Source organism: Zalophus californianus, chromosome 7, assembly GCF_009762305.2.
Source record: "Zalophus californianus isolate mZalCal1 chromosome 7, mZalCal1.pri.v2, whole genome shotgun sequence".
Lineage (NCBI taxonomy): Eukaryota > Metazoa > Chordata > Mammalia > Carnivora > Otariidae > Zalophus > Zalophus californianus.
In genome coordinates this window covers 130,267,606-130,292,334 of record NC_045601.1, presented here as the reverse complement: position 1 = coordinate 130,292,334, position 24,729 = coordinate 130,267,606, and the positions used below count along the sequence as shown (strand labels likewise).

At 42.0% G+C, this 24,729-nt stretch overlaps 2 protein-coding genes across 10 annotated transcripts in view; one reads left to right on the top strand and one right to left on the bottom strand.

Moving 5' to 3' along the window:
• The first annotated feature begins 2,181 nt into the window (after positions 1-2,181).
• On the top strand, positions 2,182-2,788 carry LOC113927515 (60S ribosomal protein L12-like). Its single transcript, XM_035728618.1, has one exon. The coding sequence runs from the start codon at positions 2,248-2,250 to the stop codon at positions 2,743-2,745; it is 498 nt and encodes a 165-aa protein (XP_035584511.1). The 5' UTR covers positions 2,182-2,247; the 3' UTR covers positions 2,746-2,788.
• Positions 2,789-4,800: 2,012 nt separating this feature from the next.
• GCNT2 (glucosaminyl (N-acetyl) transferase 2 (I blood group)) overlaps positions 4,801-24,729 on the bottom strand; it is an 89,672-nt gene continuing 69,743 nt past the window's right edge. For 3 of the 9 annotated variants that reach the window (XM_035728500.1, XM_027601715.2, XM_027601711.2), the window contains exons 2-3: positions 16,897-16,989; positions 8,634-11,257 (exon numbers count right to left, since the gene is read on the bottom strand). In XM_035728500.1, the coding sequence (XP_035584393.1) occupies positions 11,067-11,257; positions 16,897-16,989 (284 nt within the window). In that variant the 3' untranslated portion in view covers positions 8,634-11,066. Of the gene's footprint in view, positions 5,260-8,633; positions 11,258-16,507; positions 16,684-16,896; positions 16,990-24,729 lie in introns of those variants that run through there. The other 6 variants (XM_027601716.1, XM_027601712.2, XM_035728501.1 and 3 more) reach the window with 4 other exon arrangements.

Genomic DNA, 24,729 nt, shown 5'->3' with positions numbered 1-24,729 from the left:
TTTTCACTGTAAAGTTACAATTATACCTTTACAATTAATAAATAATCTGTGGGAAGATATTTTGAAACCGTAAATATTCTGTTCCTTATCAAACTTTTGCCCACTAGTTGTATCACCCATTAATGATGTCCTAACTCCATCATTCCTTCTGTATTTATTAGTTGGCCTTTTACTTTTCCTTCCTCCTTCATTCATGTATGTATATATACATGTAGGGGTTCATGAACTCATTTTATTTATTGGGTTACAATCTATTACTTTCTAAATATTTATTCTGATGCTCCGAGTGTCCTATGTTAGCCTGTAGGAGCCCCTTAAAGGGGACTCTGGTGCTTTTGATTTGTTCTCATCGTTCTTTGAGTACTACCTACTTTCTGGTGCCACGTTATGGTGCAGACTCATACTTTCCCCACCCAAGCTCCGGAACCAGTCTTTTCTCCAAGGAGCACTTGACTGTGAAATTTTAGCAAAGCCAAGGAATACGTGGGTAAAATCGAGTCCTAGCATACAGCTACAGCCTTGGTGATCAACTGCAGATAGCAAAACTCTAATCTCAAAACGTCCCCTCTGAGGAGAGGCCTTGCCTGACAGCCTAATGTTTTGTTGTTTTTATTTTGTTTTTAACAGGGTCTTTTTCTTACTTGAAGTATAGTTTATATACGATAGTATATTAGTTTCAGGTGTACAGCAGAGTAATTCCACATTTTGATGCGTCACTAAGTGACCACCATGATAAATCTAGCTAGTCAGTGTACAGATTTATTACAATATTTTGACTATATTCCCTACATTATACTTTATATCCCTGCGACTTATGCATTTTATGACTGGAAGTTTGTACCTCTTAAACCCCTTTACCTGTTTCACCCATCCGCCCACCCTGCTCCTCTCGGGCAACCACCATTTTATTCTCTGTACTTAGGACTTTGTTTCTGTTTTGTTTGTTCATTTGTTTTACATTTTGGAGTCCACAGGCGAGTGAAATCACAGTATTTGTCCTCCTCAGTCTGACTTATTTCATTTAACATAATACCTTCTACATTTATCCATGTTGTCAAAAATGGAAAGATTTCACTCTTTTATTGCTGCGTAATATTCCATTGTATTTATATACATATACATCTTCTTTATCCATTCATCTGTCAGTGAACACTTAGGTAGCTTCCATATATTGGCTATTGTAAATAATGCTGCAATAAGCATAGAGGTGCATATATCCTTTTGAATTAGTGTTTTTGTTTTCTTTGGATAAATACCCAGAAGTGGAATTGCTTGATTATATGGTATTTCTATTTTTAGTGTTTTGAGGAACCTCCATACTGTTTCCCCGTAGATCCTGCACCAATTTACATTCCTACCAATAGTGCACAAGGGTTTCCTTTTCTCAACATCTTCACCAACACTTGTTATTTCTTATCTTTTTGATACTAGCTACTTTGACTGGTATGAGGTGATACTTCATTGTGGTTTAGATTTGCATTTCCCTGGTGATGAGTGATGCTGAGCATATTTTCACACACATGTTGGCTATCTGTATTTCTTCTTTGGAAAAAATGTCTACTCAGGTCCTCTGCCCACTTTTTAATTCGATTGTGGGGGGGGGTTGGGGGGGGCATTGTTTAATTTGTTTGGTGTTGAGTTGTATGGGTTCTTTATATATTTTGGATATTAACCCCTTATCAGATACACCATTTGTAAATATCTTCTCCCATCCAGTAGGTTGCCTGTTTCATTTTGTTGATGGTTTCCTTAGCTGTGCAAAAGTTTTTTAGTTTGATGTAGTCCCAACTGTTTGTTTTTGCTTTTGTTGCCCTTGCCTGAGGAGATGATCCAAAAAAAAATTATAGCTAAGACCCATGTGTAAGAGTTTACTGCCTGTTTTCCTTTAGGACTGACAGCCTAATCCAAAGGAGCCCCTCTCCCTCTATGTCTGTTGATCTCTACCACCTCACTTTGTTTTCTTTTCTTCACAGAACTTAATCACTAAAATTATCTTGTTTGTTGATGTATTCTTGTACCTTTTCTACCTCTTCAACTTGAATATAAAAGATCTATCAGTCTTAATACCTAGGTATATTACCAGAAACTGAACTTGGCACAATTTCTTTGTTAAACATATATGAACAAATGGAATCTTCCTGCTTGAAAATCCTATGAAAGCTTTTGGCTTTCGGCTCGGGGAGGCAAAGGTGCAACTTTCTTTGGTCGTCCCGAATCCGGGCTCATCCGACACCAGCCGCCTCCGCCATGCCGCCTAAGTTCGACCCCAACGAGATCAAAGTCGTGTACCTGAGGTGCACCGGTGGCGAAGTCGGTGCCACGTCTGCCCTGGCCCCGAAGATAGGCCCGCTGGGTCTGTCTCCAAAAAAGGTTGGTGATGACATCGCCAAGGCAACCGGTGATTGGAAGGGTCTAAGGATTACGGTGAAACTGACCATTCAGAACAGACAGGCCCAGATTGAAGTGGTACCTTATGCCTCTGCCCTGATTATCAAAGCCCTCAAGGAACCACCAAGAGACAGAAAGAAGCAGAAAAACATTAAGCACAGTGGAAATATCACTTTTGATGAGATTGTCAATATTGCCCGACAGATGCGACACCGATCTTTAGTGAGAGAACTCTCTGGAACCATTAAAGAGATCCTGGGGACTGCCCAGTCTGTGGGCTGCAATGTAGATGGCCGCCACCCTCATGACATCATAGATGACATCAACAGTGGTGTGCTGGAATGCCCGGCTAGTTAACTACAAAGGAAAATGTTCCAATAAAGGATCATTTGACAACCAAAAAAAAAAAAAAAAAAAGAAAATCCTATGAAAACACAACATATTTCTTTACCTTTATTTTATATAATGAAAGTTTTTCAAACGACATTTGCCCTGATTCCCACCTTTCCTTAGAAAAGTTTCCTAATTACATATCCAGATAAGAAAATTTTGATGTATGATAATGACTACCACATTAGTATTTTAAATTTCCTACATTTTCATATATTTGTCTACCAGTCCATAATGTATTTAAAGTCACTCTGTTGTTTTTTGTAACTGTATCCCCAAAGAATCCCACGCTGTTACTGTGGTTACTCTTTAAACCATTCTTCTTCCACTGGGTCATCTCTGATACACAGCCATGCAGGTGGAAAGTCTAATTTAAATACTTCTTGCTGAGTCCTCCGTAAAGGCCACCACATGAATGCTAATTGTGGAGCTTCCATGCCTGGCCCACTCAGAGGTATGCAGAAGGGGATCACCAAAGGTGTTAAATGTCAGAGTTTAAATGTGTAGACATGGCAGTAATCAGTGCTTTTCCTCCTAGCTCTTCATGACCCATTAAATCTATTTAGTGAAATCCTGAGAAAATGAATCTAAATTAGAGTTTTCCAACCAGTGATCTGTAAGATACAAGATACATTTTAACCACCAAACACCTGTTTTCTTCTCCACCATTTTCTTAGTAATATGACTATGGATCTGCTCTTCTATCTTTTCCTTTTATCTCACTTCCATAGTCTGGAATAGAGAATGTACATAATTTTCCTCTCCATAGTACAATTTTCATCGGGAAATATCACTTGAGACCAGTCCCTCGCTTTCATTTGGTCTAATATGATGGTACTACATGTTATTGGGACTCACGACATACCATCTGGTCTGTCCTGTGCAAAGGTAAAAGTCAGTTGGCCGCAACTCTCAACACACAGATGGCGCAGAGTTAAAAACCAAACAAACTGGTTTTGATCATTAAACTTTGATTATGTAAGATGTTAGCTTTGGAAGTAGCAGGTTGAAGGATATACAAGAACTCTGTCATTTTTGTAACTTTTTCTCTAAGTTTAACCTTATTTCAAAGTAAAAAATTTTAAGGAAGCCCTCTAAAACCCTACATTTTTGCCTTGTGTACCTGGCCTGAAGTTCACTAATAATTCACTTTAGCTGAAATAAATGGCCTGAATTTCATAAATAATTCACTTTAATCTTGTACTAACTTTCTTAACTGTTTTGCCTCACATCCTCAGCTCCTGATGACAGTTATGCCCGAGATTCCCTTCTACTGTTTGACACTTGATGCTGTCCATCAGTTTCTGAATTCTGTCCTCTTTTCTTAAGAACCATTTATTTTTGTATTATTCAGCCCACTTATCTGATACAGACCCCAGGATCCTTCCCAAGATGTAGGTTAGGCTTCCTGGGCTCACAACAGGACTTGCCAAGTTAGTCTTCCAGATAGCTACAGTAGGTACCCCACTTTCTAAGTTTGTAGATGTTCCTCGTGGAAAAGTGAGCATGGACAACTTCACCTCTTACCCTCCTCATCTCAGACACATTGCTGTTAGTCCTCTTTCCAAAGTTAGAACTTGGCTCTGAGAGGTTGACCTCTGGTCTGTTTCCCATTGGCGCTTAATCCCTAAGCCATCCTGACCAGAAGAGGGAGTAGTTACAATAAGGAATCTTCCAGCTCAGTCGTTAGTAGTCTTCTCAAACTTCAATTGTTTGCTTAGTCTGTTCAAATGGATCCCTGCTCCAGTTTCCCACTTGACATCAACTACTACACTAAATTCTTACTGTTTAAAAAGTTTAGGAGTAGTGACTTTTCCCCCTCATTTTTTGAAGTAATATATGCAAAGAAAAATTTTAAAAGCCAGTCACCCATAATTGTATCATGCAACAAAAAAAGAGATAGCAACTAGGAGATATATATATATATATATATCAGAGTCATAATATATTTCAACATATCTTTATTTTCTGGTATTCTTTTCAATAAAGAGTATCTACCAGAAACCTATCTCAAACCTCCAACATCATGCACAAGAGTTAACATGCCCTTTAATGTTGGGAACAACTCAAGGGTAACTGCTATCACTGCTACCATTTAAAATTGTGTCGCAAATTTCTGCCGATGTAAGAAGACAAAAATAAAAAAGAAACAAGATGATTTAATTTTGGGGAGGAAGAGGCAAAACTGGTATTTATAGATAATTACCAGAAAATGTGAGGTATAATAGATTGAGAAACTATTAGAGAACACATTTTGATGACTTTAACAATTTTGAGGGGTACTAGTGGGGTATTTTGTAAAGTGCCCCACTGGTTTTGTCTCATGTTTTGCTCATGATTAGATTGGACTTTTGGGTTTGGAAGAGGAAGACCACAGGGTGGCTCAGTTGGTTGGGTGTCCAACTCTTGATTTCAGCTCAGGTCTTGATCTTGGGGTTGTGAGTTCAAGCCCCACATTGGACTCCATGCTGGGTATTGAGCCTACTTAAAAAGAAAAGAAGAAAAGAAAACACAATGAGAAACTATTAGGAATAATGAAAAAGTTTAATAAAATCCACATACATGATCAAAATCAATTGTTTTCCTTTATGCTACCAACAACAAAACAGATATATTTTAAAAATCCCATTCCCCCCCCCCAAAAAAATCCCATTCCCAGTAAGCACAGGAACTCTTTAAAATACAGGCAATTAAGGGCGCCTGGGTGGCTCAGTCCTTAAGCGTCTGCCTTCGGCTCAGGTCATGGTCCCAGGGCCCTGGGATGGAGCCCCACATTGGGCTCCCTGCTTTGCGGGAAGCCTGCTTTCCCTCTCCCACTCCCCCTGCTTGTGTTCCCTCTCTCGCTGTGTCTCTCTCTGTCAAATAAATAAATAAAATCTTTAGAAAAAAATACAGGCAATTAATAATAACATGATATGTGCAAGACTTGCATAAGAAAACTATATTAGTAAAATACACAACAGGGGACCTGAATAAATAGACATATTACAGATTGATATTGTCAAGGTATAATTGCCTCAAAATTAATCAATATGAATTCTGTGCAAATTCCATTAAAATCCTGATAGGATTTTTCAAGGAATTTGATAAACTGTTTCTAACATTTGCCTGAAAGTAAATGAGCAAAAATTACCATGAAAATGTTGAAAAAGAGCAGTAAAGGATTCTTTGTCTTGCCACAGAGCAGAGATTTACTGTAATTTTTGAAATACAGTTTTGGCATGTGGATCGACAAAAAAACCAGTGGAACAGAATAGATTCCAGAAAAAGACCCCCAAGTATATGAGAATTTAATACATGATCATATTGGCATTTCAAAGCAATGGGGGAAAGGTATTGGGATAACTGGTTTTCCTTAGCAGAGTAAGAATTTAGGTGCCTACCTGCAATCATATGACAAAATAAATTCTAGATGGCTGAACTCCTTAACAGTTAAACATAGAGGGAAGAAAAAAAACAACTATGAAAGTTAAAAAAGAAAATATAAGTACAGTTTTGTATCATCTTTTGTGTGGGGAACATGTTACAGGTGAGGTTCTCCAAAAATCAGGCTCTAAAATGATTAGTGTGCAAGGGAGCTCTTCACATTCAGTATTTATGGAGGAAGAGAAGGGTTTAGGATTAAGGAAAGAAGTTGGGCTGTGACACAATTACAATAAGGCCTCGTTCCACCCCAGAGAGCTCATCAGGTGCTATGGGCCCAAGTTAAGGTGAGGGCATTGGGCCTTTATAGCCCCACACACTCCTGGAATTGGGTGTAGGCTGACCCCAGATGGGATGTGATGTGGGGTGGGGTCACTCTCCTAGACAGAGTAATTTCCAGGGAAGGCTGAGAGCTTCAGTCCTGAGAAGATCCCATTTGTCCAGTGCATCATCCACACTTGAGCAGCTTGGATTAATTTCTTCCTATAAACTGAGAGAGCAGATCCTCTAAATCCTGTGTCTTTTCTTGAGGAAAACTTATAAAGGCAAGATTAGTGGAATGACCTACAGCTTCCATCACTGCAGCTGGTCTTGAAGCCATAACAGATACCCAGTGTCTCCTTCTCTTTCCCATTTCAGATTCCCCATAATCTTCACTAGCACCTCTGCAGGTCTGTATAGCTTACTTGGTGAGGTGACCCAGACCCTCATCTGAGAGTCTGAGCCTCTGATCACCATGAACTTCTCATGCCATGGCTATTATACTTGTCATTTATGCTCAAAACTGAATAAGGGAATAGTAAGAGATGCTCGAGTGGAGCATCTTGCAATGCCAGAAAATAAGAAAGTATTCAAGGAAAAACCTACAGTGATGGGGATGTGGCAAAGACTTGGAGCTGACTGAAAGAACTACCTATGGCCATACCTGGAACAATTGGAGAAAAAAAAGGTAGTACTGGATTTTATTTTTTTTTAACATTTTATATATTTATTTGAGAGAGAGACCACGAGCAGAGGGGAAGCAGGGAGCCTGATGCGGCACTCGATCCCAGAACCCTGGGACCCTGACCTGAGCCAAAGGTAGACACTTAACTGATTGAACTACCCAGGCGACCAAGGTACTATTGGATTATACCCTGAAGTTTAAAATAAACATCTATGAGCCCACGTTGACGTAAATAAAATTTTTAATAAGTAAATTGGGGAAAAGAGACAAATCTCTTTTATAGAAGAATTCTAAATAATTTATGTAGGTATCCTACTCTAAAGAAGGTGGAGCATAACTCCCTGTTCCTTATATACAGGTTGCCAATAGTGACTTCCTTCCAAAGAGTACTATATGGAAAGGGGAAAAAAGAGTAGCTTTTCAGTGGAGAAAACTGACAAACAGTGCTTAAGTTAGGTGATCAAGGTTAGCCTCAACTCTGATAAGTCATGTAGAAAGAATGGACCCTGGCTCTTCACCTCTGTGGTCTCCCTCTTCCAAACCCAAAAGTCCAATCTAATAATGAGCACAACATGAGACAAAATTGGGGGCGGCACTTTACAAAAGAGCCAAATGGTACCCCTCAAAACTGTCAATGTCATCAAAACAAGAGAAGTCTGAGAGACAGTCATAGCCCAGTGAAGCCTGTTGACTAAACATGATGTGGCATTCTAGATGGGATCTTGGAACCAAAAAAGGACATTAGGTAAAAATTTAGGAAATCTCAGTAAAATGTGCCATACTAATGTAATATGTTGATAATGGGAAACTGAGTGGGGTGTATATGCGAACTTTCAGTACTATCTGCAATTTTTCTGTAAAGTTTCTATAAAACTAAAGCTATTCTAAAATTAGAAGTTTATTTTTATGTATGTATTTATTTATTTTTATTTATTTATTTCTCAGAGAGAGTGAGACAAGCAGGGGGAGTGGCAGGCAGAGGGAGAAGCAGACTCCCTGCTGAGCAAGGAGCCCGATGTGGGGACTCGATCCCAGGACCCTGGGATCATGACCTGAGCTGAAGGCAGATGCTTAACCTACTGAGCCACCCAGGTATCCCTGTGTATTTTTTTTTAAAAGATTTTATTTATTTATTTGACAGAGAGAGACATAGTGAGGGGGGGGAACACAAATAGGGGGAGTGGGAGAGGGAGAAGCAGGTTTCCTGCTGAGCAAGGAGCCCGATGTGGGGCTTGATCCCAGGACCCTGGGGTCATGACCTGAGCCGAAGGCAGACGCTTAATGACTGAGCCACCCAGGCGCCCCTGTGTTTTTTTTTTTAAGATTTTATTTTTAAGTAATCTCTATACCCGACGTAGGGCTCAGACTTACAACCGTGAGGTCAAGAATCAGGTGCTCCACTGACTGAGCCAGCCAGGCACCCCTTTGTTTGTATTTAGTGGATACTAACCAACCCTCAGATAAAAATACACAATAGCCCCAAAGGTGAAAACAATATATTAATTTATTTCCAAGATAACAACATGGACCATCATTGCAAACAAGGACGGATTTAGTAGTTTCAGCCCATCCCCATGGGCTAGCGGAAACCCACTTGCCCAAACACTACAGTCTTCCAATATTAAAGTATTTAAGACACAGAGATGACCAGCAACAGACATGTAAACATCTTCTATTCCAAAAGAGTTCTCGTTCTAGATGAGAAAGATCCAGTGTAAAACATTTCTTCTCGGGTGGGGTCATTTAAAGAAGTTGAAAAAAAAGATGATTCTTAGACTCCACCATTAGCTCTGGGTGTGTTCCCTACGCTTCAAGACTATACCACTCTATACAGCTCCATCTTTTTCAGTAGCAGGGAAAAAAGGCTTTATTTCAAAGGCATTCCCTTAAATACGATTAACATTCAACAGGCAGTCACAGAAAAAAAAAATAGTGTGAATTAAAGGTATCATTAGTTGTAGTAACTTTTTTTTTGTTAGAATAAATAAATATTAAGGAACTCAATGGATTTAGGAGTACAAAAGTAGACTTCACATTTTTCTGAGGTGACAGCACATTTTCTCATATTAACACTGAGACCATTCTTAAAACCTACCCTCTCTGGTATACTAAATATGGCTTTATTTCACCTTCTCTAAATATTCCATCTCAGGAAACTGAACTAAGGAGACCAGTAAGAACATCCCAATCCTCAGAGAACTCGTTTCCTCATGCTTATTAACAACTTCTCTAAGCCTCACTTACTTCATCTGCAAAATGGAGGTAATCATGTGAGCCTCCCAAGAGTGTTGTAAGGTGTTAATGCAATGAGCCATAAGGGAGCTATTTGGATGCCTACAACACAGCAGGATTTAGCTTCTGTCTATTCCTTCCTTTCTCCCTTTGGAATGATCTCGGATTTAGACCTTGATTTCTTTTTTTTTTTTTAAGATTTTATTTATTTATTTGAGAGAGAGAGAACGAGTGGGGGGGGCGGCAGAGAGAAAGAGGAGAAGTGGACTCCACAGTGAGCAGGGAGCCCAACATGGGGCTCAATCCCAAGACTCCAGGATTATAACCTGAGCCGACGGCAGACACTTAACTGACTGAGCCACCCAGGCGCCCCTAGACCTCGACTTCTAATCACTCATATTCTTGGCCTGATATCCCCATCTATAACTCTGCATATGAATGCATTAAAATACAAGCAATCCGTGAGATTCTCTAGAGCAGCCTTTCCAACGTTGGAGCTATTACCAAGAATTTTAGAGTGAAAAAGCTTCTCTCTTCATTTTCTCCTTGTGTCAGATGGGTCTGGCATACAATAGGCACTCAAGAAATATTTACTGACTGCATGCTGAGTGAATGAATTGGATAAAGGATAAGGGGTAAGTGTAAGTACAAAGGATAAGAGACACAGATGCTCACTCACAATGGAAAGCTCTTAAAAATCTAGGCACTCTTATCAGCACTAAGCATTGTAAAGCTACTCAGAGAATACTGAGAATAAGCTACTCAAAATACTCTGGAGTCCTTAAAGCCTTCATGGTGTAGAATTTAGACTCCATTTTGCAGGTAAGATCACTGTGGTGGGGGTGGAGGGTGGTGACCGAAGAGGAAAGTGATTCATTCTGAGGTTAGAGACCTGGGACAAGATTCATGCAATAGCACCTCTCTTCTAGAAATATCTTCATTCTGTGGGAACGTTTCGGTGTTGTCCATGGAAAGCAACGGCAGGGGGACTAGCGAACATTCTGACACACCACAAAAAATGTCCTGTTTTGCTGGGATTCCTTTGCTGAAGCAGGAGGTAGTGGCTGCTGTCGGAAAGCATATCCCACCTCCTGTCAATGACTTTACATTCTATACAGGACTTCAGACACAGTAAACTGGAAAGGTTAGTGTTGAAACCTGGGAACAAGATCTAGTTTTCCCTTCTGGTAGCTCAAGTTTTAAAAGAGATTGCTGAGTTGCCCAGAAAGTTGTTTCTATGCCTACATGCGGCTGAGCAAAGAGGAGTGGTGTCCACAGATGCGTGGCTATAGATCTATCATAGAAGATTCCTTCAAAGAAACACAATTCCTATTTTCCTAAATAGTATTATCTACAGTTCTCCTTTTCATGAGAACATTTCTCTATAATGAGTATCCGGTGCAAAGGTTTGACATCAGTTCAGTTGATCACTGATCAGAGAGTTAGCATGACGTAGGAGCATCAGGAGGCCGCCATTGTGGCCAAAATGCCGGCATGGCCCTGTGCAGCCATCCCAATAGCAGAGTTCACAGTGTCCAGTGGATGGTTTCACACAGAATAACATGGCCAGGTCCTGCAGCCGTAACCTCGTTCTGGCAACTATTCACATAAGCAAGGCAAAGTTCTCTCACAAAGAAAGGCTCTTCTTCCCAGCTGCGAGCGCCTGTCGAGCCCGTGTTACAGTGGATCAGAAATACCAGCTGGGCTGTATTACTGTTTCACTCTGATTTAGGGCTCTTTCTCGAAGCCTCAGTTCGAGGCATTCCACGGTGAGGGGGTACGTGGAAAGCTCAAACTTGTTAGCGAAGAGGCTGGGCGAATTAATCAACCACTTCAAATCTCCGTTTCCATAGATACAGATGCCGTGGACATAGCGGCCTGCAGAGGAGAGAACAAGAGACAGTCAGAAAATGCTGATTTCCCAAAGTTGGGGGTAGTGAGGCTGCCCAGCCGTACAGTCTTGCCTGCCTATGGAGTACCTAAAAGCGTGCCGTGTGCTACAGGATTTGAATGAAACAGGATCGTGTAGGCCCAGCCCACAAGGAAGTTCAGCTCTTTATAGGAAGACAAAGGGAACACATAGGTACTTAAATAACAGGAGAGTGAAATAATACAAAGCGAGAACATAATAGGTGTCAGGACAATTCGTGTATTATCAAGTGAGCGTGATGGATGAGAGAGGTTCTAGAAGTGTACAGATGGGACAGGTCTTGATGGGTTGCACTGCTCAGGCCTGTTCTGTGAGCCTCTCCAAGTGCCTATTTTTATCTCCACTGAGATGAGAATAAACCTCACTGATAGGACATGTCAAGACTCAACTCCTCACCCACCTCCAAGTCCCCCTGGGTACTTCTCCTCCTTTCTCTCACACCCCACATCCAATCTGTCAGCAACTCTGTCAGCTCAACCTTCAAAACGCTAATAGAATTTGACCTCTTTCCACTGCCTCCACCACTACCATCCTGGCCCACACCACCTCCACCATCCTGTCTGACTTGTTACGGTAATAATTGCCTCCACCTTGGTCTGTTAGTATATTCTCAGCACAACAGCCAGAGCGATTGTTTTAAATGTTAAGCACATCATGATGTCTCCTCTGCTCAAAACCCTCTAAGGGCTTCTCATCTCATGTGGAGGAAGAGCCAAAATGCTAGCAATGGCACTGAAAACTCCTCAGAGTCTGGCCTTTACCTCCCACCACTTGCTCATTCACTTACAACCCTTGCTCACTCACTTCGGCCACACTGCCTTCCTCGATGGATCCGAGCACACCATGCATGCTGTACCTGAGAATCCACATTGCTCTTCCTCCCCCTGCCTGCCCCCTTCCACCAGACATCCTGGAGGCTCCCTCTCACACCACACCCCAGGTTATCTGCCTCAAGGCTGTGTTCTCAGTGAGGCCTCCTCTGACCTGCCTTTCCTCCTTCCCTGATTAATTTTCCTCTTGGCTCTCATTACCAACAGACAGATGTGTGTGTCAGTGCCACGGAGTCAAATATTTTGTTTATTGTATTTCTTTCCAGATAATTGTTTATTGTCTTTCTCCCAGGACTAGAACATAAGGTCCAGAAGAGCTGGAACTTGAGACCATTTTGTTCCCCTCTGTGTCTTCTGCATCTGGGACAGTACCTGGTAAATATTTGGAGTTACATTAATAGCTACTGAGTGAATGGATAGAGAAGGATGAGTGGAGAGTTAGTGGAAGCATAGAACTGCGGGGGGGGGGGAGCATCAGGGGCACAGATGGTGGCTTCATTTGGGGACAATGCCTCTGGAAAAAGTGTGCAAAGGTGTGAATTCTCTGCTAGAATCTGGAGTTTGGTTGGGAAGTGGGTTAGAAGAAAAATGGTAGGAAGTTGAACCTCTTTTCTAGAGGTTTCTTGGCATAGAGTAGAATGACTACGGTCGACTGACCTAAAACAAACTAAAGGGCTGGGCCTTTTTTTTAATCCCATAAATAGGGAAAGTCTTTGAAGATTTTTGAATGGAAGAATCAAATGGTGAAACGAATTTTAGCAAGATTAATTTTGCAGAGTTTTGCAGGGTACATTAGAAATCAATCATGAGGCCACACTAACAACTTAATGTAAACCAGAGAACTGGTTCAAAGTTAATGGTTGCCATGAGTGGGGAAGGAAGGGTATTAGAAACAGAACAGAGAAGGGCTGACAGGACTTGTGATTAATTTAATGTGCCTGGGAGGAAGCACAACAGAGAGTGGAAACCATGGGGCACAGAAGCCAGAGTTGTGGGAAGTCAGAGGAGAACCCGGGGGGAGGTGGTGAGAAGTGAATGCACAAGCAGCACGTCCATGCTTAAGAGAATGAAGTGAACAGGAGCGACCTTTTCATGTGCATGGAGTAGAGGCTACACAGACAACTTGGTCTTCCAGCTAGAGGCAATCAGTACACACTTGAGAGAGAAGGGAATCACTCCCCACCAGCACAGAGGGCAACGCAGGATGGCAAGAGAGCAAGGGTATCATTTAGGGGAACCTGCACAAAGTTGAGACCCCCAGGCCCCGGCTGTGAGCATGGGTAGCCTTTCCTCTCAAAACAGGAAGGAACAATGAGTGTGTGTCCAAAGTACCCTGAGATGGAGGAATGGAGATGGCATGACAAACTGGTAAGGGGATTTCGATGGAATGTCTTGAAAGTTCTTCCTCAAGTTGAAATTGTTACCTTTTGAGGGTGGAAAGGCCGTAAGATTAAGAGGTTAAAGCAAGCAGGAAAGATGAAAAGGACACCAGGAAGATAATGAGGTAAATAAAAGAATGAGTAGGCAGCCAGGAGGGTCTAGCCTCCCTATCGGGGGTGAGTTTAGGACAGTTCTGTAAGAGTCTCCAGTGATGTTCTGCTTAGGGAAACACAAATGGCATAAAGCAGATGCTGGGAATCGTTATGCATAGGAATGGACCTTGCAGGGTCAAATGGCAGAGGAATCTGGAATGCTGAGTGAGAACAGCATGGGACAGCTGACCCAGTACACAGGCTGGACAGGGAGTCCTCAGAAGGAAGCTAGTAGAAGGAAGAAGCTGGGACAGTTGAAACCTTGGCAATCCCAATTTTAAAAAAGCAACCACACTTCAAACAACAACAACAACAACAACAACATATTTTAGGTGTGGGGATATAGCAATGAACAAATTGGTCAAAAATCCTAGCCCCCTTGGGAGCTTCTATTCTGCTCTGGGGAGAAAGACAGGAAGATAGTAAGTTGGTGAAGAAAACTAGGAGAGCGACAAAGAGACTGTAATCAAAGGTGGAAGCTCCAACTTCAAGACCACAGAGCTAGGTGGTCCTGTGATTCTAAGTGCTAACAGGTCCTACAGAGCGGGTACACAGCCATGGGTTTAGGACAAATCCTATTACTCACAACCAAGGGGAAAAGGTCCAGATTGGACTCCTGACTTGCTGGTTTGGCATGCACTGTTCTGCCTCCTCTGGGTTCTTTTTCTTTTCCCTATCTAGTGGTTTGGGGGACAAACTATTTTTCTGCTCTGTACCATACAAGGCTTTCAGATGTTCACTGGCATAACAGGTGCTAAGAGAAGAAAAATGAGACATTTGTCTGAGAGGCTTGGGCTGCCCAAGTTTTGTACCCTAGGTAGGTCCCTGGCTCGGGGCTACTCTCATGGGCCCACCTGTCATGTGATAAGTAAAGATCCCTCTAAAAATGCAAACCTGACTAGCCTATACCTTCTCTATGGGGTAGGGCCTGGACACAGGTGAAGACAAGGAGACTGAGGGTAAGGCTCGACAGAGGGGCAGGGTGTTGGTGACTGATGCAGTGGGACAGAAGCTTCTGTGGTGGGGGCTGGAGCCACAAAGTAATGTCACATGGGTCCCTGCTGTGGAGGCTGAAGTTCTCCCGAGTTACAGCTGGAGAGGAGGTGGAGAAGCAGATCAGAGGATGACCATGGTGGTCCTAGAAGGAGGGTGACAGGGTTGTGGGAGCAGTTTGGGGAAGTCAACACATCTCAAATATTGAGACCCCGACTGATGGTGATGGTCTCTTTTCTAAAGAAGACTTAGGGGCGCCTGGGTGGTTCAGTCAGTTAAGCGACTGCCTTCGGCTCAAGTCATGATCCTAGAGTCCCGGGATCGAGTCCCACATCGGGCTCCCTGCTCGGCAGGGAGTCTGCTTCTCCCTCTGACCCTCCCCCCTCTCATGTGCTCTCTCTCTCTCAAATAAATAAATAAAATAAAAAATAAATAAATAAAATAAAGAAGACTTAGGACATCCAAAAGCAAAGCAATCTCCTCTCCACCTTCCTCCTTCTACCAGGAGGGCAGGCCATGATGAAATGCAGGCAGGTGGCACGGGCTGTCCTCTGGGGACAATATGTTGGCTGATTAAGGTAAAGACATGAATACGCTGAAGAGCAAACTATACAGTGACATGAGGATGTTGCCATCTGCAGCAGAAGGGGATGCTCAGAAAGACAGGAGAAGGGGTGGAGTGTAATGCAGAGCTGCAAAGAGGCACCCATTTGGAGGTTTTCCTCTGAAATATTGTCAATGCGATGGACCAAAGAGGGAAGCCAGAAACTGCAGGTGGATGGACGAGTGGAGGAGGCAAAGCTTTGTCACCACAGGGAACAAAGGTGAAACCCTCACACTTGCTCTTTCACTTAACCACTTGCCCACCTCCTGTTATGGGCTGAATTGTCCCCCTCCCCAAATTCATATGTTGAAGTCCTAGCCCCCCATACCTCAGACTGTGACCATATTTGAGACAGAGCTATTCAAGTTAAAATGAGGTCATACAGGATGGGCCCTAATCCAGTATGACTGGTGTGGGTATAAAAAGAGGAGATGAGAACTCAGACACACACAGAAGGAAGACCACATGAGGCCACGGGAAGAAGGTGGCCATCTGTGAGCCTCTCAGGAGAAACCAAATCTGTAGCCACCTTGCTCTCCAACTTCTAGCCTACAGGAGTGTGAGGAAATAAATTTATGTTGTTGAAGTCACCCAGTCTCTCATACATGGTTATGTTAGCCCTAGTGAATGAATACCATGCTCACTAGTTACCAGGCAAGAATCTCAATGGACTGTAGACCAGGGCTGATGAAAGCCCTTCTTTATTAAGTTCTATAGAAATGAAAACTACTGGGGCACCTGGGTGGCTCAGTCAGTTAAGCGTCTGCCTTCAGCTCAGGTCATGATCCCAGGATCCTGGGATCGAGTCCCACATCGGGCTCCCTGCTCAGTGGGGAGTCTGCTTCTCCCTCTGCCTCTGCGCCCCACCCCGTTCATGCAGGAGCACTCTCTCAAATACATAAAGAAAGAAAGAAAGGAACGATCTCATTCTTATCCGTCTGGATGAGAAATATCTTGTTAGTGTTGCCTGCCATCATGCCAGAGCTGCAGCAAATACCTCTAAGCCAGCTGGAAGGTTGTGTGCGGGGTGGGGGCGTGGAGGGGGGACAGGCTGGTGTGAGGGGCAGGGGTGGAGGTCCAGCTTGCTCCGTGGTGAGAACCTGACATCACGTCTCATCCTGACCACTTTCCCCTCCTAACCACTGCAATCCCAAAAGGAACAGAAAGAGGAATAAGTAAGAAGAAAGCAGAAACTAGCAAGAAAGTATCATCATAAGTTGAGCCCGCCTCTACACCCACTTGGTAATCCAGAGTTGGAGAACATCAGTGAGATAACTTCATGTCATTTCTCTTCTTTTTTCTTTTTCTTTCTTTCTTTCTCTCTCTTTTCCTTCCTTCCTTCCTTTCTTTTTTAGCAGGCGCCATGTCCAGCGTGGGGCCCAGTGTTGGGCTTGAACTCATGACCAAGAGCTGAGCTAGGATCAAGAGTCATATGCTTAACCAACTGAGCCACCCAGGCACCCCTGCCTCCTAAATTTACCATGTCTTGAAGACTCTAGCTACTCTAAGAACTCACAGATTGTTCTAAATATACCAGCAGTTCTCTCCATAAGAACCCCTGTATTTCACGACCTTCATGCCAACACCAACAAGCACTGTGGCCTCAAAGTGTGGAATGAATGGCTCACCATGGCAGCCTCCGTGTTTATCTTCCATGTCAATCCACTTTATAGCCCTGAGGTTACCGGTCCACGATGCGTTTGGCATGGAGCCAGGGACACCTGCAATGTTGATAAAGAAGAAAAGCAGAAATGAGAACCAAGAAAGAAGGGTGGCATTTCATCAATGAAGCCTCCAAGTTATGCTTATATTTTTGGTAGATTATCTTTCACGTTAGATTTTCCATTGTTGGTGTGCAAAACCTCAAAAGCTTATGGTGTGAATAGTTGATGGTTATGAACCCTGCCTTGCCACCAGTAAAAAAATATATTTGCATAATTTTTTTGGTCATAATGTGTGCCCAAGCCTGCGAAATAGAGTTTAAGAGATATCATAGCATGAAATCATAATGCAGATGGAAAAGTTGGGAGATTTGAGGTTATCTCTCAATGGCCTTCAACTGAATTTGCTTTCAATCCTAATATTACAGCTTTTCAAGACTTCAGATGACTTGTATGTTAAAATGAAGCTCAGAAAACAGGCTACTCTATGTGCTAAGCACTAATAAGTTGCAATATTCAGCATACAGAAGGGAAATACCTTGTTCACTACTTATAAACGCAAACAAATCCCTTAACACTCTATCCTTTTTTTAATTATTTTTTATTTTTTATAAGCCATCTCTATACCCAACATGGGGCTCGAACTTATGATCCCAAGATCAAGAGTCCCACACTCCACTGACTGAGCCAGTCAGGCCCCCCTGACACACTATCCTTTTTATTTGTTAAAGTGCTTCTTGAGCATTTGGTGTTGCCAAGCATTGTGCTGGGCCCTGGGGAGAGAGAGAAAGAAACAAGAAACAAGATGATTCTCCAAAACCCAGTGAGAATAAACTGTTGACCCCAAGCAGTAAGTTTGATCTTTGAGTTTCTCGGAGGAAATCTGGCCCGCACTGACCCACCCATCTTCTCTATTTCTTTCAGCTGTTCTTTGGCCCAAAGTTTAGTGGCTGATCCATTAACTAATTAGTTATCTAATTCACCTTTGAAATGTAAAGAGCCTTTAAAAAGGGGAGGAGGGCTTTAGGTTGCCACTAAGCCAGGGCTTTTCCACCTTGGCATTACTGACTATTTATTTATTTATTTTTGCATATTTTAAATATTTATTTATATACATTTATATTTTTATTTAAAAATTATTTTATTTTATTTTATTTACATTCAATTAATTAACATATAGGGCATTCTTGACACTTTAGACTGGATAATTCCTTGTGGTAGGGCCTGTCCTGTTGTCGTTGATATTTAGCAGCATGCCTGGACTCCACCTACCAGATGCCAGTAGTACAGAGCCCTCAGCTGTGACAATCAAAAACATCTTCAGGTATGGCCAAATGTCCCCAGGAGGGCGGGTGGTTGGGCAAAAACTGCCCCACTTGAGAAACGCTGGGCTAAACTATTTTTTTTTTAAGATTTATTTATTTTAGAGAGAGAGAACGAGAGAGAGAGAGAGAGCATGAGCGGGAAGGGTAGAGGGAGAGGGAGGGAGAATCTCAAGCAGACTCCCTGCTGGGCGCAGACTCTGATGTGGGGATTGATCCCAGGACCCTGAGATCATGACCTGAGCCAAAATCAAGAGTCAGACATTCAACCAACCCGAGCCACCCAGACACCCCTGTGCTAAACCATTTCAAATAACCCTCTCCATCTCAATAAATTTTGGATAAGTCAGAGATTAAAGGGTCCATCTAATCCTATAGAGTAGAGTAGTTTTACCCCAAGATTTCCATTACTGGAAAGTAGGTATATGGGAATCAAAGGTAAATGCAGCAAAAGAAGAAATACTTTGTTTTATAAGCGCTCCAACAATTTTCACCAGTGAGCAATGCAATCTGAACATAATTCTCATATAATGGCACCACGCTCATGACATCTGTACCCAGACTGTAATAGTCCTTTCTCAGAAGATCCAGTAGGCAGAATAACGCCCCTCCCGATGACATATATTCAAAGAAGTCTGGATTCTAATCTCTGGAACCTGAAATTAGGTCACAGGGCAAAATGGAATTCAGTTTGCTAATCAGCAAACTTTAAAAGAGGGAAACTATCCTTACTTATCCAGGCCGGACCAATGCAATCACAAGGGTCTTTAACGGTGGAAGAGGGAGGTGATGAGCTGGTCTTTTTTTTTTTTTTACCGTTTGAAGGTAGAGGAAGGGGCTAAGGAACACGGGTGACCATCAGAAAAGGCCCAGACCCTACAGAAAGGAACAGAGTCCAGCCAACGCTTTTGTTTTAGTCTGGTGAGACCCGTGTCAGACTTCTGTCCTACAGAATTGTAAGATAATACATTTATGTTGTTTAAGCTGCTAAGTCTGTGGTAGTTACAATGGCAAATAAAAAACTAATATACATACTAATGAGAAAAAAAATTACCCAGGATGATAGATATTTTTTAATAAGAAAAAAAAACTGCACAAGACCAATACTTTTCAAAAAGTTTAACTGGATTAGGCACATAAACATGTTTCCTCTTTAAGAACATTAATAAATATGTGCATTTTCAGAAGAAAAAAGCTCTGTTCTTTTGCCCTGATGTCACATGATAATTATGATGATCTAAATCAAGAATTGTACCAAGGTCTCCCAAATAAAATTAAATTTTGCACAGCCTTTCCTGTAAATGGCATGAATCCTTACCCCTAAGGCTTGCTATAAGACAGATGCCTTTTTTCTTCTCACTGCCAAACTCAAAAAGTTTGCTTATAAATATTGAGTAGTCCCCAAGAAAAATACCATTTATTTTTTTTAAAGAGTTTATTTATTTATTTGAGAGAGAGAGAATGAGAGAGAGCATGAGAGGGAAGAGGGTCAGAGGGAGAAGCAGACTCCCTGCTGAGCAGGGAGCCCCATGTGGGACTCAATCCCGGGACTCCAGGATCATGACCTGAGCCGAAGGCAGTCGCTTAACCAACTGAGCCACCCCAGGCGCCCGAAAAATACCATTTATTAAGCAATATTTCTTCCTATTGCTTTGATTTGCATTTATTACTTTAAAAATTACTTTAGCGCTTGCTTTCCCAAGAGAAGCTTCTTTATTTTGTTCTTAGTACACATTTTAAAAGAATTTAGAATAAAACTTGCCTTGGTTAAGTTGGGGGTGGGGGGGGAGGGCAGTCCAGAAAACAAAGAGATAATTTGGTATATTTACTTATGTCAACAAGATCAGCTGACATGGATGTAATTTTTACAAGTCTATTCTGACGAAAAGCTATAGCAGAACAGTGTGAAGAACGTATCGCCATAACAAAATGTCCCTGCCCTCCTTTACATGAGTACATTTTTTAAAGGACAAGATATTTTTTTTCTCTTTCATTCTGCACCAGAATCAGCATGTTCACAAGATCCTCAGAGCATCCCGGCACGTGATCAAGTCTGAGAAGCTCTGGGCTGTAACCAGCACTGCAAAGAGGACATAGCTTCTGTCTCCTCTCTCCTTGAAGTCCCTCCCTCAGCCTTCATCAGGTTTCGGGTTACCTTTTCTTTCTCCTTTCCCTACATTTCGCCCTGATGAAGAAATCTGGTACTATGTACCTTCCATCCTTTGGTTAATTTTACAAACCTGTCCACAGAGCAAGGAATACAGGCATTTGAGTAGACCTCTCAAATCACTTTCCTGAAGACCATCGGCCCACCTGGTGTGGGGTAAAGCCGCGTTGAGCAGAAGACCAGTCCTCAGGGTGCCTTGAACTCACAGCACTAGGCCCACGGGGGGATTCTCAGTCACTGTTAAGGGAGTGAATGGGTGTGGCGTGCAAGGGTTGCCCAGGAACTCAGTCTTCAGGGGTGACGGTAGGACCACTTAGATTGTGTGTGGCTAAGACAGGCCTGCTTGCCACCTTGGTTTCTGTCTTCAAGTACAGGTCACTGTACTTGAAGGTGTAATCATGCTCTACCTCTCAGTATGAAAAGTATTTATTCTCCTCTCTTAGCCAAGGCCAACCTGCTTCAGTTTGCCCTACAGCAATTGCTTAAGCGGCCATCAATCACCTATTTGCCATATCGGGCCTGCCTGGTACAACTAGCTTTGCGAGGTGATAAAACCCTCAACGAGACTTCTGGAGACAGCTCAAATATCAACTCAATGTGAATACTTTGCAGGCATTGCTTGATTATTATTGTGAGAGGATAATGGCAAGCAAGAGATTGAAAGGTCTAAATGTACCGTGTGCCCACTATGCAGTAATATAATGTGGCTTGGGTTAAAACACACAGGGCGACCCCAAAGCTACTGATCCCATCCCAACCCGGATGCCCCTTCTACTTCCTAAAAGTATCTACTAAGCATAATTTTCTCCCAGAGATGGACCTGCGGCAGACGCCACCCTCACCCCACCTCACCCCCATGCCCCCGTGGAACACACTGGCCTTTCCCCTGGGACTGGGGAACTTAGTTCTTACCCTAGCTTTGTCACTAACCAGCTGTGTATCCTGGAACCATCATTTAAGGCCACACAGACTCACCTTTCAAGTGAAGTGTAGAACTTCAAATGAAGTATCAGCGGTTTTTCAGCCTTTTAGACTGCAATCCACAGAAAAACAATTCATGCCATTGTAGGAGCACACACATACATAAAGCCAACAAAAGTTTTACAAATTCCTTAGGCTTACTACGTATGATGCACTTGTTTATTTTGTGTTATTTTCTCATATTAAAAATTCTGGTCAAAGCCTACTAAAGTGATTTCTGGATCCACTCGTGGGAAAGAGTGCTCTTTTAAAAAATACTAGACTGGATGACTGTTTTTTGTATTGCTGTTATGATTATGATTATTCTTACTTGTCAGGATTCTAGGAGGGTAGTTATGGGGTATATGGATAAAGTCTACCCTCAATTCACAGTGTCTTAGGAAGGGTCTCTTTTGCATTATTTCTAGGATGGGGCAAAAAGAAGACACTAATATTATTGGAGAAACTATTTTAAACTATAAACTCCAATTCTCTCATTTGCTCTTCATAGGCTTATTTAAACAAAAGATTTAGATAAGTTTACAGAGTAATCAAGAATGTTTTTCTTGGACTTAGCCATTATTAGTCAAATAACTGCATTTGTTGAATTAATGAATATGGTTCTTTGAAATGCAAGCTTTATTTATATTGTCTTGATTTTCTCCTTATTGTTCTCACACAGTGTAGTCCTCATTTTGGGAGACCTACATGTGGTAACGAAGTCCAGCAACTGCTTATTATTGAAGCTCAGATATATACTTTTTAACTTATTGAATAAACAAAGGATTTTGTTTTTAAGTCTCAAAAGTCAATGCTGATGCTCACAATGCTCACAAATTAATGGTGGTGCTGTAAATTGGTATAACTCTGGAAAATGAATTTGGAAATATGCAGGGAAAGCCTCTATAACCCCCAATTCCCTCTGGCCCTTTAAACCAATAGCTTCAAAATGAGCTAAGCTAAGCGTAAGTATCTGTATGTGAAGATGTTCCTTTTGACATTATTTATACATGATTAACAGCACAGGCTTTGAGGTCAGAGTCCACATTTCAAATCCTTTTCTTGGCTCTTACTGGTTGTGTGACCTTGAACAGTTATGTATCTCTTTAAGCTATCACATACTAACCTTCAAAACCTTACAGGGTTTTGTTCATGTTAAATAAGATAACGGATGTCTTGTGCTTAGCATGGTGCCTGGCACACTTCCCTAAAGAAACGGTTGCAAACATAATCCCTCTATTAAAGTCATGGGAACAGCTGTAGCTGTGGAAGAGACTGCTTCTTTACTATAACCAGAAGCAAGTTTACCAGCCTCGACTGCTTCTCGGCCTTTTGGCTAAGATCAAGTTTACCAGCCTCGGCACTACTGACATTTGGGCCGCAATGACATTCTCACTGCTGGGGGCGCTGACCTGCGCCTTGGAGGATGTGGAGCCTAGTAGCCAGTAGCAGTGCCCAGACCCGACCCATCCCCCTACCTCCCACCCCCCCATACCCCATGACAACCCAAAAATGTTTTCAGATGTAGCCAAATGTTCCCTGGGGAGCAACACTGCCCCAACTGAGAACAGGAAATTGTACATTATTAATAAAATCATGTGCAAATATTTGCGTGTAAAATGAACACATTTTTTTTTAGTTTGCAAAAACTTCTTTAATGTTATTGCTTTTATATTTTTCATACGTTTATCTACGTACCTCTGAGGCTTACTGGCTTTGCTGACTTAGTCATTGTACATGTGAATATTCTAAGAATAATTCACAAAAGAAAAAGTAAGGCACAATGTTCAGTGGTGATTCGCTTTACCAACCAAAAAAAAAAAAAAAAAAAGGGAAATTACCTAATAAGTGGGAAATGTGGTGTGAAGTAACTTGTAGCCCTTTTTCTCATTGTTAATTGGGGTCATGTTTAGCAATGAAAAGGTCTATTTTTGTTTTTACCTACAAAGTTGTTCATTAATCACTTAGGATTTTTAACGCATGCAATTTACTAAAAGAGATCCCGTCTTGTTTCTTATGCATGTTTTCTAGAGTTCTGAGTCTTTGAGATAATGGCATAGTATCCTTAAAAACGACACCCCTGCTTTTACCTCCAGTAATTGTCAACAAATTGATTCTTCTTTGGTTGTAAAAGGAAAAGATGAAATGAGTAAAGGAAGAAAAACCCAGAATTTTAGACTCAAAGGGATTTTAGAAATTTTAATATGCTTTACTATTTTAATATATTCCTTCTCATTGGCATGCTGTGTAAACTAGAGCCTAGGAAATTTAAGTGAATTGCCCAGGAGTATGGACGTCCTTAATAATTTATTGATTTTGTTTCAAGACAATTTACGCAATTATTCAAACAGTTTTCTTGAATGTTTCCTATGTTCTAGAGTAGATGTTGAGGGTAAAGCTATGAATGAGATGTCCTTGGAGCTTTTGGCCTAGTGTATCCAGAAGGGTTTATATTTATTAATGTTTCTACTAGCAGGCAGACACCTCTAGTCGAGTCTTTCCCCGACAGTCTTCTGGTGAAGAACAGGGAAGGTCAGTGACACGTTTAAAAAGGTGGAAAATCTGACCCAGAGCAGTTCAGATTTCAATACAATCCTGACCTAAATGCTGACCTTGACCCATTGACCGGCTGCCTACATTTACCTTTGGCTGCTTATCACCTTTAACTCTTCTCAAACACTCCTTTATTCATGGCACATTTTTCTGAGATGGTGAAGCCCTTCAGTTTTACCACTGCCAGGCTTGGAGTCTGTCAACTGGCCTTCCTTTCCTCCACTAAACCAGGACAGTTTTCAAAATTCTTCACCTTCGCAAGGAACCCAAATCCACTCATTAATCGCGTCCAGCTACGACTTGGCCATTTAGTGCAGTACGGGAGCCCCCAACTGATTTCCAATCTACCGATGGTTCTCCCTGGCTTATAACGATGTTGCTTCCCTTTGCTGGCATGGTCCTAATTCAGGGGCTTCACATCTCTCGCTAGAGACTACTCTGACTGCCTCCAATCTGTCCATTTTATTGGCGATACCACTAGATGGCTTTTTCTATAATCAGGGTTGACCTTGTTTATCTCCTGTTTGAGGGGGGGAGTGCAGGATTACTTTGAACTGTCTGCCCCGTGTCTGTTTCTTCAAGCCACTTTGAGATGCTTACCCATCAACCATTCATCCCCCAACAAATGAAAGCAAATTCAGACTTGCCATCAACCCAAACCTCTCCCGACGGGGCCCATTCTGCCTCTTACTGGAATTCTCACTCCTCACACCATTGCTCATTTTACATTGCTGCTTCTGATCCCCCTGGACCCAGTTTAACACTTATCTCCTCCCTCAAAAGCTTGACTCTCAATTG

Coding starts and splice junctions, on each gene's coding strand:
- LOC113927515 (XM_035728618.1), top strand. CDS start 2,248: ATGCCGCCTAAGTTCGACCCCAACGAGATCAAAGTCGTGTACCTGAGG.